Genomic DNA, 13,252 nt, shown 5'->3' with positions numbered 1-13,252 from the left:
TACGGAAGGAACAGTGGCTCTACTGATCAAAAAGCATCTTCAAAGCAACACTTACACAAAGGCACACCTGGATACTTGCATAACTTCTCTTGTCATCAAGTGACCAATTACACTAAGAGACAAATAATAACTAGTAACTGCTCTTACAAGTTAGTTTGCAAATCACAGATTGTGCTTGCAGTTTACTGCTTAAGTAAACGTTTATATTTTAAGATGCTTTAAAAAATGAAATTTTATTAAATATAACCGTGTAAAGACTCTGCAGAAGCACACATTCATTGGAAGTTAGTGGTGCCCAAACATGTCACTTGAGCAGTCCCATAGCTCCTCCCAGTGGCCATAAGCCTGCCCTAGCAAATTACTGAAGTTTAAACAACCAATAAACATCTCAGATTAATTACTTACAAGTACCATTATAGCACAGATACCAGCTTTCTCTGAACTTACAACTAAATTAGACATCACAAACTTCGAAGGTTTCTACATGAAAGAGCATGCTGTTAATTATGTTTGAAAAATGCTTTAAAACCATTCCTAATGGTTTGGATATATCTATGCAACTTAACGCAAAGCCATGGCCCACGCTCACTGCACCAAATAGAACAGTGCCCTCTCATTTCATCTGGGTCACCACAGTTTTTCACCCTGCTTTGATACAAGCAATTCTTTGCAGAACTACAGACTTCAGTGAGCGTCCACCCACTGATCATACTCCCCGTACTTGAGGGGACACAGATGTCCTCACACCCGCCCCTCATGACAGGGCCAAAAGAGAAAGAAGACACAGTAGTAAAAGTTTCTTCAATGTTTACAATAAAAATGGATGTTTAGTAACACCATTGCTTTTAGAACCTTCTGATAAGTTTTGCAACTGTCTTAACAGGATAAACACCTGCCTTTCTCAGAGAAAGCAAAACACTGTTCAAGTGTGTTTTGTAGTACAACTATCATTGACGGGCAGGTAAAGCAATGAAAGTCAAATTTCCTTTCAAACTTCTAGAATATATCACAAGAACTAAAGAAATATGGACACAAAATAATTGTCTTCATTTCTAAATTAGATGCTTTAATTTAAAGTAAATTATTATATGTATTCAGAGGACTGATCTTAAAATAATTCTCAACCTCAAGTCGACATCTTCCCTTAAACAGAAAATTTTAGTAGCTTAAGTCTCCATACTTACTATCACTGCAAGTATAGAGTTATTTGTTTTTATTAGGAAAAAATTCTTTTGCCGGTGCCTTCCCCCTCCTCTCTTTTTAAGCTAATCAAGTTTTTAAGTTTCATCCAAGGCTTTCAAAATGAAACTAAATAACCCAATGCATTGCCACCATAGTGGTTTCGCTCATTCTTCATTTTTTAAAGAAATTCATAGAAGGCATAAGCAAAGCCATCATGCACTGTTCTGTTGAGAAGATATCAAAGCTAAAAATAACAGTTTCTGGAAGACTGATTCACTTTCAACCTGTTCTCAAGAAAAGAAAAAAAACCAAAAAAATCTTAAGATGCATAATTTACAGCTCCTATAACCAAAGAAAACAAAACTAAAATCAGAGTTCTGCTTTGCATTGTCTTCCAAAATTCCACATACCCACTGATACCAAGTTTTACTGCATTTTGTATCTAAAGACTCATGCAAAACCTCTTAATACACCTCCTTTCTAAACGTTCTTTCTAATTACGCAGACACAGCTCCTTCAATTAAGCATACAGCTGTAGTTATGCCTTGACTCCGGATCCTTCTTTCTGTCAACTGCCAGATTGTCAAAATTCATAAATGGCAGTCTTCCCAACAGTTCTCCATCCAATTGCCTACTTTAAGATTCATTTCCCCTGTCCTAAAACCCAGCAATCCTTTAACTAACTCACCTTTTGCTGAAAAATGTAGTAACATGGTTTATAAAGTAAAGACTTAAATTGATAACTTAAACCTGCTTTAAACAAGACATTTATACCTTTGAAGTGGTCACTTGGCAAGTCAAATATCAATTACAGCTGAAAATATGTAGAATTTCTCTCTATATAGAAAATCTGCCAAAATTTTGAGTTCTGTTAGCTACAGGTACCCCCAGAATATGGGGGTTACAGACTTTTTGCAGAATTAAACACTTGGTACTTACTTGGTAGCATAAGGTGTCTTTGAAAAGCAATAGCAACTGAATCACAATCACTGCATCAAAAACGTCTTGGATAAAGAATGGAATGAATTTCCCAAACTTAATGAGTGCTACTAACAATTTAACATAAACCCTAACACATTATCCACTTCTTCCCCAAAAGCCACTTTTTAACAACGGGAATAAAAACTATCATCATACCTTTGACCAGTTGATTCTCTTCATTGCAACTTCCAACTTATACTTTTTCTTCTCCTTCATCCCATGTGGTAACGCTGGTACCACCGGAAAGGGAGCAAAAGGAACACCTCCAAGAGGTGGTGGCATTGGAGGCCCTCCAAAAGGCGGTAGTGGAGGAGGTGGTGCTGCTCCGCCGGGCAGCGGAGGAGGTGGAGGGATTGCTCCTGCTCCGCTGGGCAGCGGAGGAGGTGGGGGGATTGCTCCTGCTCCGCTGGGCAGCGGAGGAGGTGGGGGGATTGCTCCTGCTCCGCTGGGCAGCGGAGGAGGTGGGGGGATTGCTCCTGCTCCAGTGGGCAGCGGAGGAGGTGGGGGGATTGCTCCTGCTCCAGTGGGCAGTGGAGGAGGTGGGGGGATTGCTCCTGCTCCAGCGGGCAGCGGAGGAGGTGGGGGGATTGCTCCTGCTCCAGCGGGCAGCGGAGGAGGAGGAGGGGGGATTGCTCCACCGGGCAGCGGAGGAGGAGGAGGAAGGATTGCTCCACCAGGTAGCGGAGGAGGTGGCACATTCTCACTTGGTACGGTTGGATGTAATGGTGCTACTTCTGTCTGTTGACCTGTCAGGACTGGACCCTGAAATATAAAAGGGTAATATATGAAGTTGAACCAACTAGGATGCCTTGTAGTCAACTGTACCTCAAGAAAATGAGAAATGCAACCACTCTCCTATTTAAATGAGAAGCAATAACAATAGATTATACGATGTTCCATAAAACTGCCAAGTAAACCGAATGACCTAGCATTTATATAAACACAAATTGTTTCCATTTTAAAGAAAATTTAATAGTAGCAGTAACATTTAAGTGAACAGAACAGCATTTTATTTCTTACCAATGCACAAAACATTTATCCCACTTAGGATATCCTGGCAAACTGGGGCATCAGAGATGGTGATAACCACGCTGCATTTTAACAACACTTATCTGCTGGCAGAAAATTTGCCACAGAAATCACTATTGCAGTGCGAGAAGTTATGGGACCACAGTTGTTCATTACTATCCTGACTATTTGGGGGGGCGGGGAGGGAATTAAAAAATGAAATCATGCTTTCTTTTAAATCTGTCTGCAGTTGTTTCTGCGGTGACAGGAAGAAAGAACAATTGCAACGTCATTTCTAATAAGTTGTAAAAGGAACAATGAGGAGAAACAGCAGCATGTTAAACCATCAGTGAGGTTTCTGTAATGATAACATGATCCTAGCCTAGGACAAATTCCTCACAGATTTTTGTCCTTTAAGACTATCTGTTAAAAAGCAGCATCAGGAGCTATGCGCAAACCACCATACAAGCTCATATTATATTTCCTCTACTTTTTTTTTTATTACAAAATTTTCATGTAATATAGGTTGTTCATTTAATCTAATTTGCATACTATTTCCCTAAACAATTATTTATTGTTTCTAGTTTAAAGGACACAAGAGCTTGTCAAAAAAAAAACACCAAGCTGAGAAAAATCTGAGTGCATCTAAAGGTAAGTACCACAATATATTTTATGGGGTGCATAACACTAGAAGAAAAAAAGGCATAGATACTAGAATGTTCATGTGTACCATTACTGTGAATAAGCTGTAGTGTCTGCATCATCTGAACTGTGTTAGAATCTATGTAACAGGATTAATAATTAATTAGATTAAAAACAAATTTTTTTCTTTGCACAAGGCATCTGTTTCCTTGGCCCATGAACTACTTTAATTGTAATGCAACAATTGGTGAAAAACTCATTAAAACAGACTTCCAAATTTCAGTGTAACATTGTCTTGTAGATATTTGTATCAAACAATAAAATTGGTAAGAATAAGTATGAACAGATTTGTCTGTGTGTGAAAACAGAATAAGAAATCGTAAGACAGCACAGTTCACAACAATGGCTTGGACAATGGCAAAGGACACAATGACAATGACCAATCCAACTGTTAAATGCAGCGTAGCACGCTTACATCAAGATGAGAAGGCCAGTGCTCTCATAAAGCTATAGCACAGACAACTCGCCAGCACAAAGCAGGATGATGGGAACCAGCTTAGAGAACATCAGATGCTATTCTTCCCCTCACTATCCAAGTAGGAAGTGACATCATAGGGATTTAGGTATCCACAATAAGGAAATAAGGCAACAGACAGACCTTGCCTAGCATTGAAGGAGTAGGAAATAAGCCAGGCTGAGGCACAAGCATCAAATCATACTATCTGTGGTTCCTAACGGGTATAAAAGACCTTTCTAAAACCCAATTCATTGTCATTAAACAAAGGGAACCCAAGAGGTGTTTGTGAGGGCTCAACAGGCAGCATTTCTTGTCCTCTCTCCTTCACAAGTGACCCTGGACAGGGTGACGGATCACTTGGAGATACAGTTTCGGTGCTTGTAAACAAAGTTTATGTGGAAATGAATGCAAGTAAAATCAGCTTTGCTGAAACCAAGCGTCACCTTCCCCTTCCATAAGGTCTTGCATTTTTTGATATATTTACCTATGAGACTATATAAAGCTAGTGTAATATTCACATTAAAAGTGGTTACAATCTGACATCAAGAGTTCAAAAAAAATATTGATGTTATCAGGTGCACGCACATGCTGGAAGGTATGTGTATGGTGCACACAGCTAGCATGATTTCCACCTTTGCAATTCAAGGATAAAGCCTTCCAAAACAAACACTTTCTGAAAAACATACAGAAGTATCAATGTTAAAGCATAAGCAAATACTTGGAGAAAAAGAAGTCAGGCCGGATTCAAACTTTTCATAGCCTGATGAAATTTTTTCCTCAATAAGCAAGTATCTGAGACAGGTGTTGAATATACTACTATTTGAAAAATGTTACCTCCATTAACTATCCTTAGTAGTTTATGCTGGCTTAAAAACGAATCAATACAGCTACAACACACATTTCAAACTCCAGAGACAATATACTCCAGGGCAATTTCTTTTCAATTCTTTTAAAAATAAAAATTCAACTCAACTGTGGAACTTACTGTGATTTAGTTTTATTACCTGGGTTTGTAGCCGTTTGATTTCTGTTTCAAGTTCTTTGATTTTCTCTTCTCGTTTCTGAAGCTCTGCTTGTGCCTCTTGTCGAGCTGTGAACTCCTCATCAAACTGTAATGATTAACCAATACAGAAACATTTGTCCACTTATGTCCACACCACACATTATATTTTCAGGAATTCTTTGAACAATATCACAACTACAGCAATAGATGCACTTTTAACTTAAAAAAAAAAAAAGTACTTTTCCAGTACGTGTTCTTCTAGTACCACATAATTTCTTCCACTCAAAGCTTTACTAAGTAGCGGGATCTAAGTTCAACAAGTTTCCCCCCTACACGAGAACAGTGCAGACTTCCAAAACAAAATTGGAGTATACATCTCATTCAGTGAGCTTAAATCTGAAGAGAGATGTGTGCAGCTTCAGCAGTCCATAAAGTAACATAAGAAGGGAGGTATCCGAGTAAGTCGGTGATCCCTTTAGTCTTGATGTCCCCATGTAAAACCAAAGTCCAGTTCACAAAATGATTGTCAGAAATTTGCTGTGTATTTTCATCCCGCTGCTGTTTGCTAGGCTGAAGAGATTATTAGCATCTTTAAAAGCTTCTGCTATTCATTATTCCACAGGACAACTCTGCCAGGGAAGCATCACAACAATTTGCTTTCTATAACGTTCAGACACCTTACCTCCTATTAAAAATGCATCCACATTTAACACTGGAGATAAAGTTAATGACTTCATGCAACCCTTCATTTGAAATTTGTAATCATCATGCTTAAGAACACGTACTGCCTTTTGGACTGCAAAAAGGCTCCTCACACCACTCCAGCAAAAAAAAAAAAAAAAAAAAATCACAATTTTGAATGCTTTTAATAAAAAACAACATGGTATATGAACGCAGCTAATATAGTACACTCAGCATTTCATATCCTTAGACAAGATGAGATGAGCTGAAATTAACAAATTATTCATTAACATGATAAAGAAAACAGGAATTTAAGTCACTTGAGAAACCATGTTGTATGAAAACATTTTCAGCACAAACTCCAATAGTGATAAAGCAGAAGGATAAGCATCAATTTCTTTAGAAACACGCCCAAAAAATTTCTTACAAGAAATATACTGAGCTGCAATTCCTCCTACAGAAATCACTTTAAATGTCTAACCTCTCCTGCATCTAGTAATAAATGAAAACTGCCCAAGACCAAAATAGAACTTACTTATCAAGTTTCTAACAAAAGAGAATGCTATCAGAAGAAAAAAATTCTGCACTGATGAGTGATAAGCAAATTGAATTGATGAATAATAAGCAAATAAATTACTTGTCCTCATAAAGTAATAAATTATCCATGGACATTATAAGGAAATATAGCAGTATTTTAATGTTAGCATCTCTGTGCCTAACGAGTTGATGCTTTTCCAAACTGTGAATGACACTGCTTTTCAGTGAGTTTCTTCAGGTTCTAAATGAAAGCTAGGTGAAGAGTTATGAACATTGTCCCATCAGTTATCTACAGCAGAGGACACGACTAAAGACATGCAGCTAACACTACTCATCGGCTTTTGAATTCAGACTAAGCTGAACCTCAGCCATGCACACACACACCCCGAAAAACCCCAAACGCACAGAGCTCTTAAATGTGAAAGGACATCCTGCCTGTGAGATACACTATTTCCCCCTTTTCCACTAAGTTTCTACTGTGAAACAAGCCTACTGTGTTCCTGTCAGGTTTCTGTTCCATACCTTAAAAAGAGCGACGATTAGGACTTACCTTTCTGGAAAATTCTGCTGCTTTCTTCTCACTCTCTTCTACTTTAGCTTTGTCCACACATGCATCTGGAATTTAAATAAAATACCACACAAAGTCAGGTAAAACGTATCACAGCTCTGAGGTGCCTTCCAATCATAGTTAACCTATGACCCCATGACACAAAGCAACACACAAAAACCACAATTAATTACTAAGTTGATCTGACCAAGCATTTGGTGAATTATGTTGATAAGCAAAATCTGTAATTTTTAAAAAGTGGTGTGGAGACATGACTGAGAAAGTTGAAGATGAATCATCACAGATCTGAATTTGCATGCCCTTCTCTCTTACATGAGTCTATTACTAAATAAGAAAAAAGGATTTTTCCATTAGTATGAAGTAATAATTACTTCTGAGGTTTCAAATCAGAAAGCCTCCTTTCCAGCTTAGGAATCCAAAATCAAGCATTTCCTTATTGCAGTAAAATTATTTTGTAGGCAAGGAGAATTTGGACCGACTGTGAATCCTCGAAGGTATAAAGCACTTATATTGACTTCTCATGCAGTGTAAAACTCTAAACATTAAGTGAGGTAAACTCAAGTAACTATATATCATAGATAGGAATTGGTATGGAGAGACAAACCAGTTATCCCTAAAACCATCGGTTCGGTAGAAAGACAGAATTAGAAAATTAAGAAATGCCTCTTAGATACGTAGGATATCTTTTAGAAAGCAATTTCCACCCACCAAAGTCAATATGCACAATATCCTTTCTTTGATGCTTGTGTCACATCATCAAAAAAACATTTTCCCAAATGAATGAGTTCTCCAAGAGCAATTACTTCCTCCTATGAAATACTTACTCTAGAGATGCCCTTGTATTTCCAGAACATAATCTATACTACTAATCTTAAGAAAAACAAAAAGCAACACTTTTAAATGCTGATAACTGCCATTTCAATGATATACTATTTATTCATCTGGTTCTTTCCCATGTGACATGAGCATCCACAGTCTCTCAATGCTTTAACTGATTAGTTTACCTTAAACTAACCTCAAATACTTGGAAAATATTATAGAAAACATTCTTCAAATGAACCATATAACAATTATAAACCCACTAATAATTAATGTTAATATAATTTTGATATTTGTAACAGATCTGAAGTTCACAGAGCTTACGCACAAGCAATTTTTGGTTATTAAGACTACTGTTTTCAGGTATAAAGCAAGACTAATTTAGAGAAGTAAACTTCATCAGCTTGGTCTGGCCTTCTCCAGAAGAACACCTATAGCTTACACACGTTTCCAAAAAACTGAAAACACTCACACAGTCAATTTAAGTTTAGACAGAAGCATACAAAGAAAAAAGTGCACTTCATTAAAATAAGGTAAAATTGCTTAAAGTATACAAACCAATCAGATGAGTAAAATCCACGTCCATTCTTCCTCTACATTTAAAATCCGGGTCCATGCCACTGCAGTGCAATACTATCTGTGATACGCATTCTTCTATTATCTTGTAATACTGAGGTCTAGCAAAGAAAACATTTTACAATATAGTAAGAACATGAACAATCATTTATGGAACATGAAGGGGGAAAAAAAGGAGCAACTTTAACTCCCAATATACTCAATATATAATTCAATATATGAATTATACAATTGCCAGTAAAGGGACCAAGTTAAGAGTCTTATTTGTACTCCAGCTAATGAAGCACTGTTGTCTGTTTCTCAGAACGATATCTGAAGTTCAGGACTCCACAAAATACTGTGCACTTTTCATTTATCCTTTGCCAGACAATAATGAATAAAAATAACAATGTCTTTAGTATTTTCAATACATACTGCAAGAATTATTTCGCACATTCTCAACACAGTGAATTCCAGAGCTGCCAGCAGTACTGGTATTGAATGACTTAGAAAATTAGTTAATTATTATTAATTTCATTGATTGATATACATTTCTACACAACAACATCAGGAATCTGTAAGATTAAGGGACTCTGTCCTCAAAATCTGTAGTTTTTACCAGTGCAAGGTATTACCTATTTCATATACCATTGAACTCTCCAAGTAAAAAACTCTCAAACCTAAACTGATAATATTCCAAATTAAAAAAAAAAAAAAAAGAGAGACAAAAATTGAAGATTTAACAGGTTATATTTTACTTCTTAATTTTATCATCGTGCATATCAATTGTTTTTATCATCCCTATACAACAAAATATTTATTTCTTAAAACAAGATGTTGCATGTGGTACTTTGACACCGCTAAGACACTATGAGGTGCACATAAGAGGAGCTTACACTGAGAAGACAAGATACAAGTCACTAGGGAAGTATTTTTCAATATTAGTTATGCAACTAACTTCCAAATTCTTTGAAGTCATGAAGTTATCAAACTTGAATAAAGAAAAAAGTGCTCAACGAGTTAAGACATTCTGGGATGAAGGTGTTAGAAAAAGGTTCAAGTCTTCGAAATAAGCGTTATTATATTTGACAATCTCAATGTTAATTGAGAAGACAAACAAATAACACATCAGTTACAGAACAACTATTCATGCGGGATTATGAGCTACTCAGTTTACCAGGGTCATGATTTTTATTCCCCACCCCTCCAAAAATCAAACCTGACAGTTGACACCTACCGGACATAGTAATCATTCCTGATGAGTAGGAAATGTTGGAGAATTGACAAGAAATAATTTTCAGAAGAAGTATCTTTCAACATATTGTACAGCAGATGAAATACTTCATTCACATCAGTGCAAACATTATTAAGGAAATAAAAGGTATAAGTACTAATTTTCTAAATAAGTTTTTAAACAAAAAACAAGTGGAAAGAAATCTGCCAGAGAAAGTCCCTAAGCTGATACACGATAGTGACAAATAAGCTCCATGTAAAGCATTCTAACTTATGTTTAATAAAGTTATTAAACAACATAACAAGTCATAACACTATTTCTATAAAGGATATTCCATTTCAGCTCTGATATCATTGAGACGATGTGACAGTTCAATTAAGTCTTCTTCTTTGTTCTCATCAAACACTTTGAGTTGAATATCAAGCTCTTCATTTTCCTTGTCTTTCAAGCCCTGTTTTTCAAGGCATAGTATATCTTAATTTTCCCCCTTTTTAAAGCAAGAATTCCCCCCTTCAAAGATTATATCATGACAAAATATAAGACATTAACCTTTGGAACTGGACTAAGGTGGGGTATTTTGTTATAATTGCGCAGCTGAGAAAAATTAAGAGAAAAATATCAGTGTTTGCAGGTATGGGCTGCAGAACAAACATGAAGCCTTCTCATTGAGTTGAGTTCCCTTAATGGGACATAGTCAGCAGTTTATGCTTGTTGATGTCAGAGCATGAGGATATTTCAAAACATTAACGAAAGTGAACATAAGAAGCCTAAAGAAGCGTAAAGAAGATATGCTTACAACTTCTGTTACTAAGTTAATCCAGATCATAGCATAAAAACATCCACAGTACACTGAGTAATACTTACAAGATAAGTAAAAAACCAAAATAGAAATTATTACTTGGAGCAGGAAAAAATTTGTTTTTCTTGTAAGAAATACAAGTAATTTCTCTAATGCACATAAGAATCAGGTTTAGCTTCCTACCACGCAAATCACAAAAAAAGGAAACTAGTTCAAAAGCTGTTACTGTGAATGCACTCCAAGCTTTAAATGAAAATTGGCCTGGAGTTGTCATAACTGGATATGCACAAACTGAATGGCAGCCATTTCTGTTCCCCCAAAAAAACAGGAACTCATACCAATTCTAATGTTTGAAAACCAGAGAAGGCTACTGCGAATCTGGACAGATTAAGACAGAAATATGGATCCTTCTCCCGATTGTTTTTTTGATCAAAAACCTCTCATTTATAAGTTTCTCGACAATGTACCCTAAGCACAGATATGAGCATGAAGTTTTCTTAAGGTACTTAATCATTAAGGAAGTTGCCTTCTAATGCAAAAAAACCTCCTCTACCTTGGACATTGATTCCCTGCAGAGCTAATGATCCAAGTTCAATGTGTATATCATAATTAATACCTTACAAATTAACAAACAGCAAGATGGTATTGACTATTGTAGTTGACATGACAGCTTACAAGAAATATTAAACAAACTTACTAGAGACAGAATTTCAACACAATAGTTGTTCAACACTTTTAGAAAATGTTATCACTAACTTGCTTTTAAACTCATATCTGTATGTCAGTACGGTCTACAAAGTTTTCTATTGCAATTTGTTACAAGTCAGTTTATTTGCCATCTAACCTACTCCCAATTCTTAAAGTTTTTAAGCATTTATTGATTGTGTACACTAACTTTCAGTAGACTAAAAAAAAATTTAAGAGTTCCTCAGGCTTTCAGATGTTCTACAGCCAATAAAGACAGCAGATCACATTAATGTGTCTACGTGATAAAAAACTTAAATACGTACCCCAAGATAAATTAACATGCACACATCAGTAGCAGATTCAGAGCTGAAGGTACTAGAAACTGAAGGTTTTTATTCCTGGCAAATGTTTATGATCAAAAACTTCGTGTCTTAAAATCATAGCAGTATAAATTGTTTCAGACAAATAAGCAGGTACTCTTTAATTTCTCTCATCTTTTGTGAGCAACTGCCGAGCAGCTTAATCATACACACTCTTGATGTGTCAGAATAGTTTCTTAGTTAAAAGATATGTCTACCCCTAAGTCACACATATTCATATACAACTAGCCATAAAGACATACTTCTGTGCCACTGCATGAAGATATGCAGTCTCAGAGACAGTGAAGGAATCAATTTGCATTTGGAGTTTTTAAGGAAAAATCATTTTCAGAAGGCAGATTAAAGAAAAAACAAATTTCACAGAAAACAACAGTAACAGCATATACAAAGGAAGTTAATCCAAGATTGGTTACACAGCCAGATTCACGTTCCTGCATGTGCTTTGAGCTCTTTATGCTTAATTTGACTACACTAATTTAATTTCTAATACATTGACTTGTTTCAACTACCATTCTGGTTTACACAGCTAGTAAGAGCCTGAATTTGCAACTATGCAGAATGAAAGCAGATTTGGATTGGTAGTCCTTTCCAGGTATGACCTTCCCCACCCCAAATCTTTCTCAACTGCTACTCTCAGTAAAACAATTCGGTTATCTTCAACATTCACAAACAGTTGACTGTGATCAGTTCCTACATACAAATGACTTACCGGCAATATTTTCTTCAGGCCACAACGTAAAAACTCATTTCTCAAATGTATCCTGAAATCAAGATCTTCTGGAGATGTAACAAGGGCATTGATGAGCTGCATACATGCTACCTGTTACCAGAAATACAGGCAAAAAAATTTAGTATATATCTAATGCAAATAAATATTGTGTTTGACTATTTCAGTTTAGTTTTGAAACCATAAAACCACATGTCGAGATGAATATTATTTATTATGCAGCACACATGCAACACTTAGGTTAATTTAAGCAACACGAAATACTGCTCTGTTTTCATATTCTGAGTGTTTCTGCTATGTCAAAATTGTATCAGAGGGTCACACTTTATTCCCACACTACAGTTCCACGCTCCAACTCCTCCTTTCTCCAAAGTATTCACCAATTTGAAAACAACCTGGTTTTACAGTAATTGAAAATTTAAAAAAAAAAAAAAACCCACCCCAAAAACATCCATACACAAAATAAGTCACATCACCAGGTGTCTGTTCTACTCCTGCACAGCACTTTAGCAAAATACCTGAGGTCTTAGGATACTGGCTAATGCCTTAATTGAACAGCTGTGCACTTTAATTGATTTACTTTAAAACAGGTAGACAATAGCATAATGCCAAAAGTGCTGATACACGTTAAAAGACTGAAATAGGACTTCAGGGAAACACCAAGCTTAGTAAAAGACTTTAACTGCAAATAGAAGTAGCATTAGAGTAGGAAAAAAATAAATAAAAATCAGTAGCTGCAGAGGAAAAAAAAGTCAGATAAAAGCACCCTTCCTGTTTTAATTACATTCACTATTTAGCTTTAATGAAACACCTTATGGAGTCTTAAAATTCTATTAAAATACTCTTTCAAAGGCACTCCCTTTATACTGCTGTGTCTTCAAATAATGTAGCATCATCATGCTCGCTTGAATGATTTGTGTTATTTTACTACT

The 13,252-nt window shown here is 36.1% G+C and overlaps 1 protein-coding gene across 1 annotated transcript in view; it reads right to left on the bottom strand.

The window, feature by feature from the left end:
- Positions 1-13,252, bottom strand: part of DIAPH2 (diaphanous related formin 2) — a 247,897-nt gene that overhangs the window by 195,998 nt on the left and 38,647 nt on the right. Inside the window, exons 11-17 of the mRNA XM_074147988.1 lie at positions 12,303-12,413; positions 10,060-10,178; positions 9,731-9,847; positions 8,497-8,615; positions 7,102-7,166; positions 5,316-5,439; positions 2,320-2,642 (exon numbers count right to left, since the gene is read on the bottom strand). Coding sequence (XP_074004089.1) covers positions 2,320-2,642; positions 5,316-5,439; positions 7,102-7,166; positions 8,497-8,615; positions 9,731-9,847; positions 10,060-10,178; positions 12,303-12,413 — 978 coding nt within the window. The remainder of the gene's footprint in view (positions 1-2,319; positions 2,643-5,315; positions 5,440-7,101; positions 7,167-8,496; positions 8,616-9,730; positions 9,848-10,059; positions 10,179-12,302; positions 12,414-13,252) is intronic.

The sequence above is a fragment of the Numenius arquata genome, chromosome 5, assembly GCF_964106895.1.
Source record: "Numenius arquata chromosome 5, bNumArq3.hap1.1, whole genome shotgun sequence".
Classification (NCBI taxonomy): domain Eukaryota; kingdom Metazoa; phylum Chordata; class Aves; order Charadriiformes; family Scolopacidae; genus Numenius; species Numenius arquata.
Note: the sequence above shows the minus strand (reverse complement) of the source record. Positions and strands in the feature narration are given on the sequence as shown.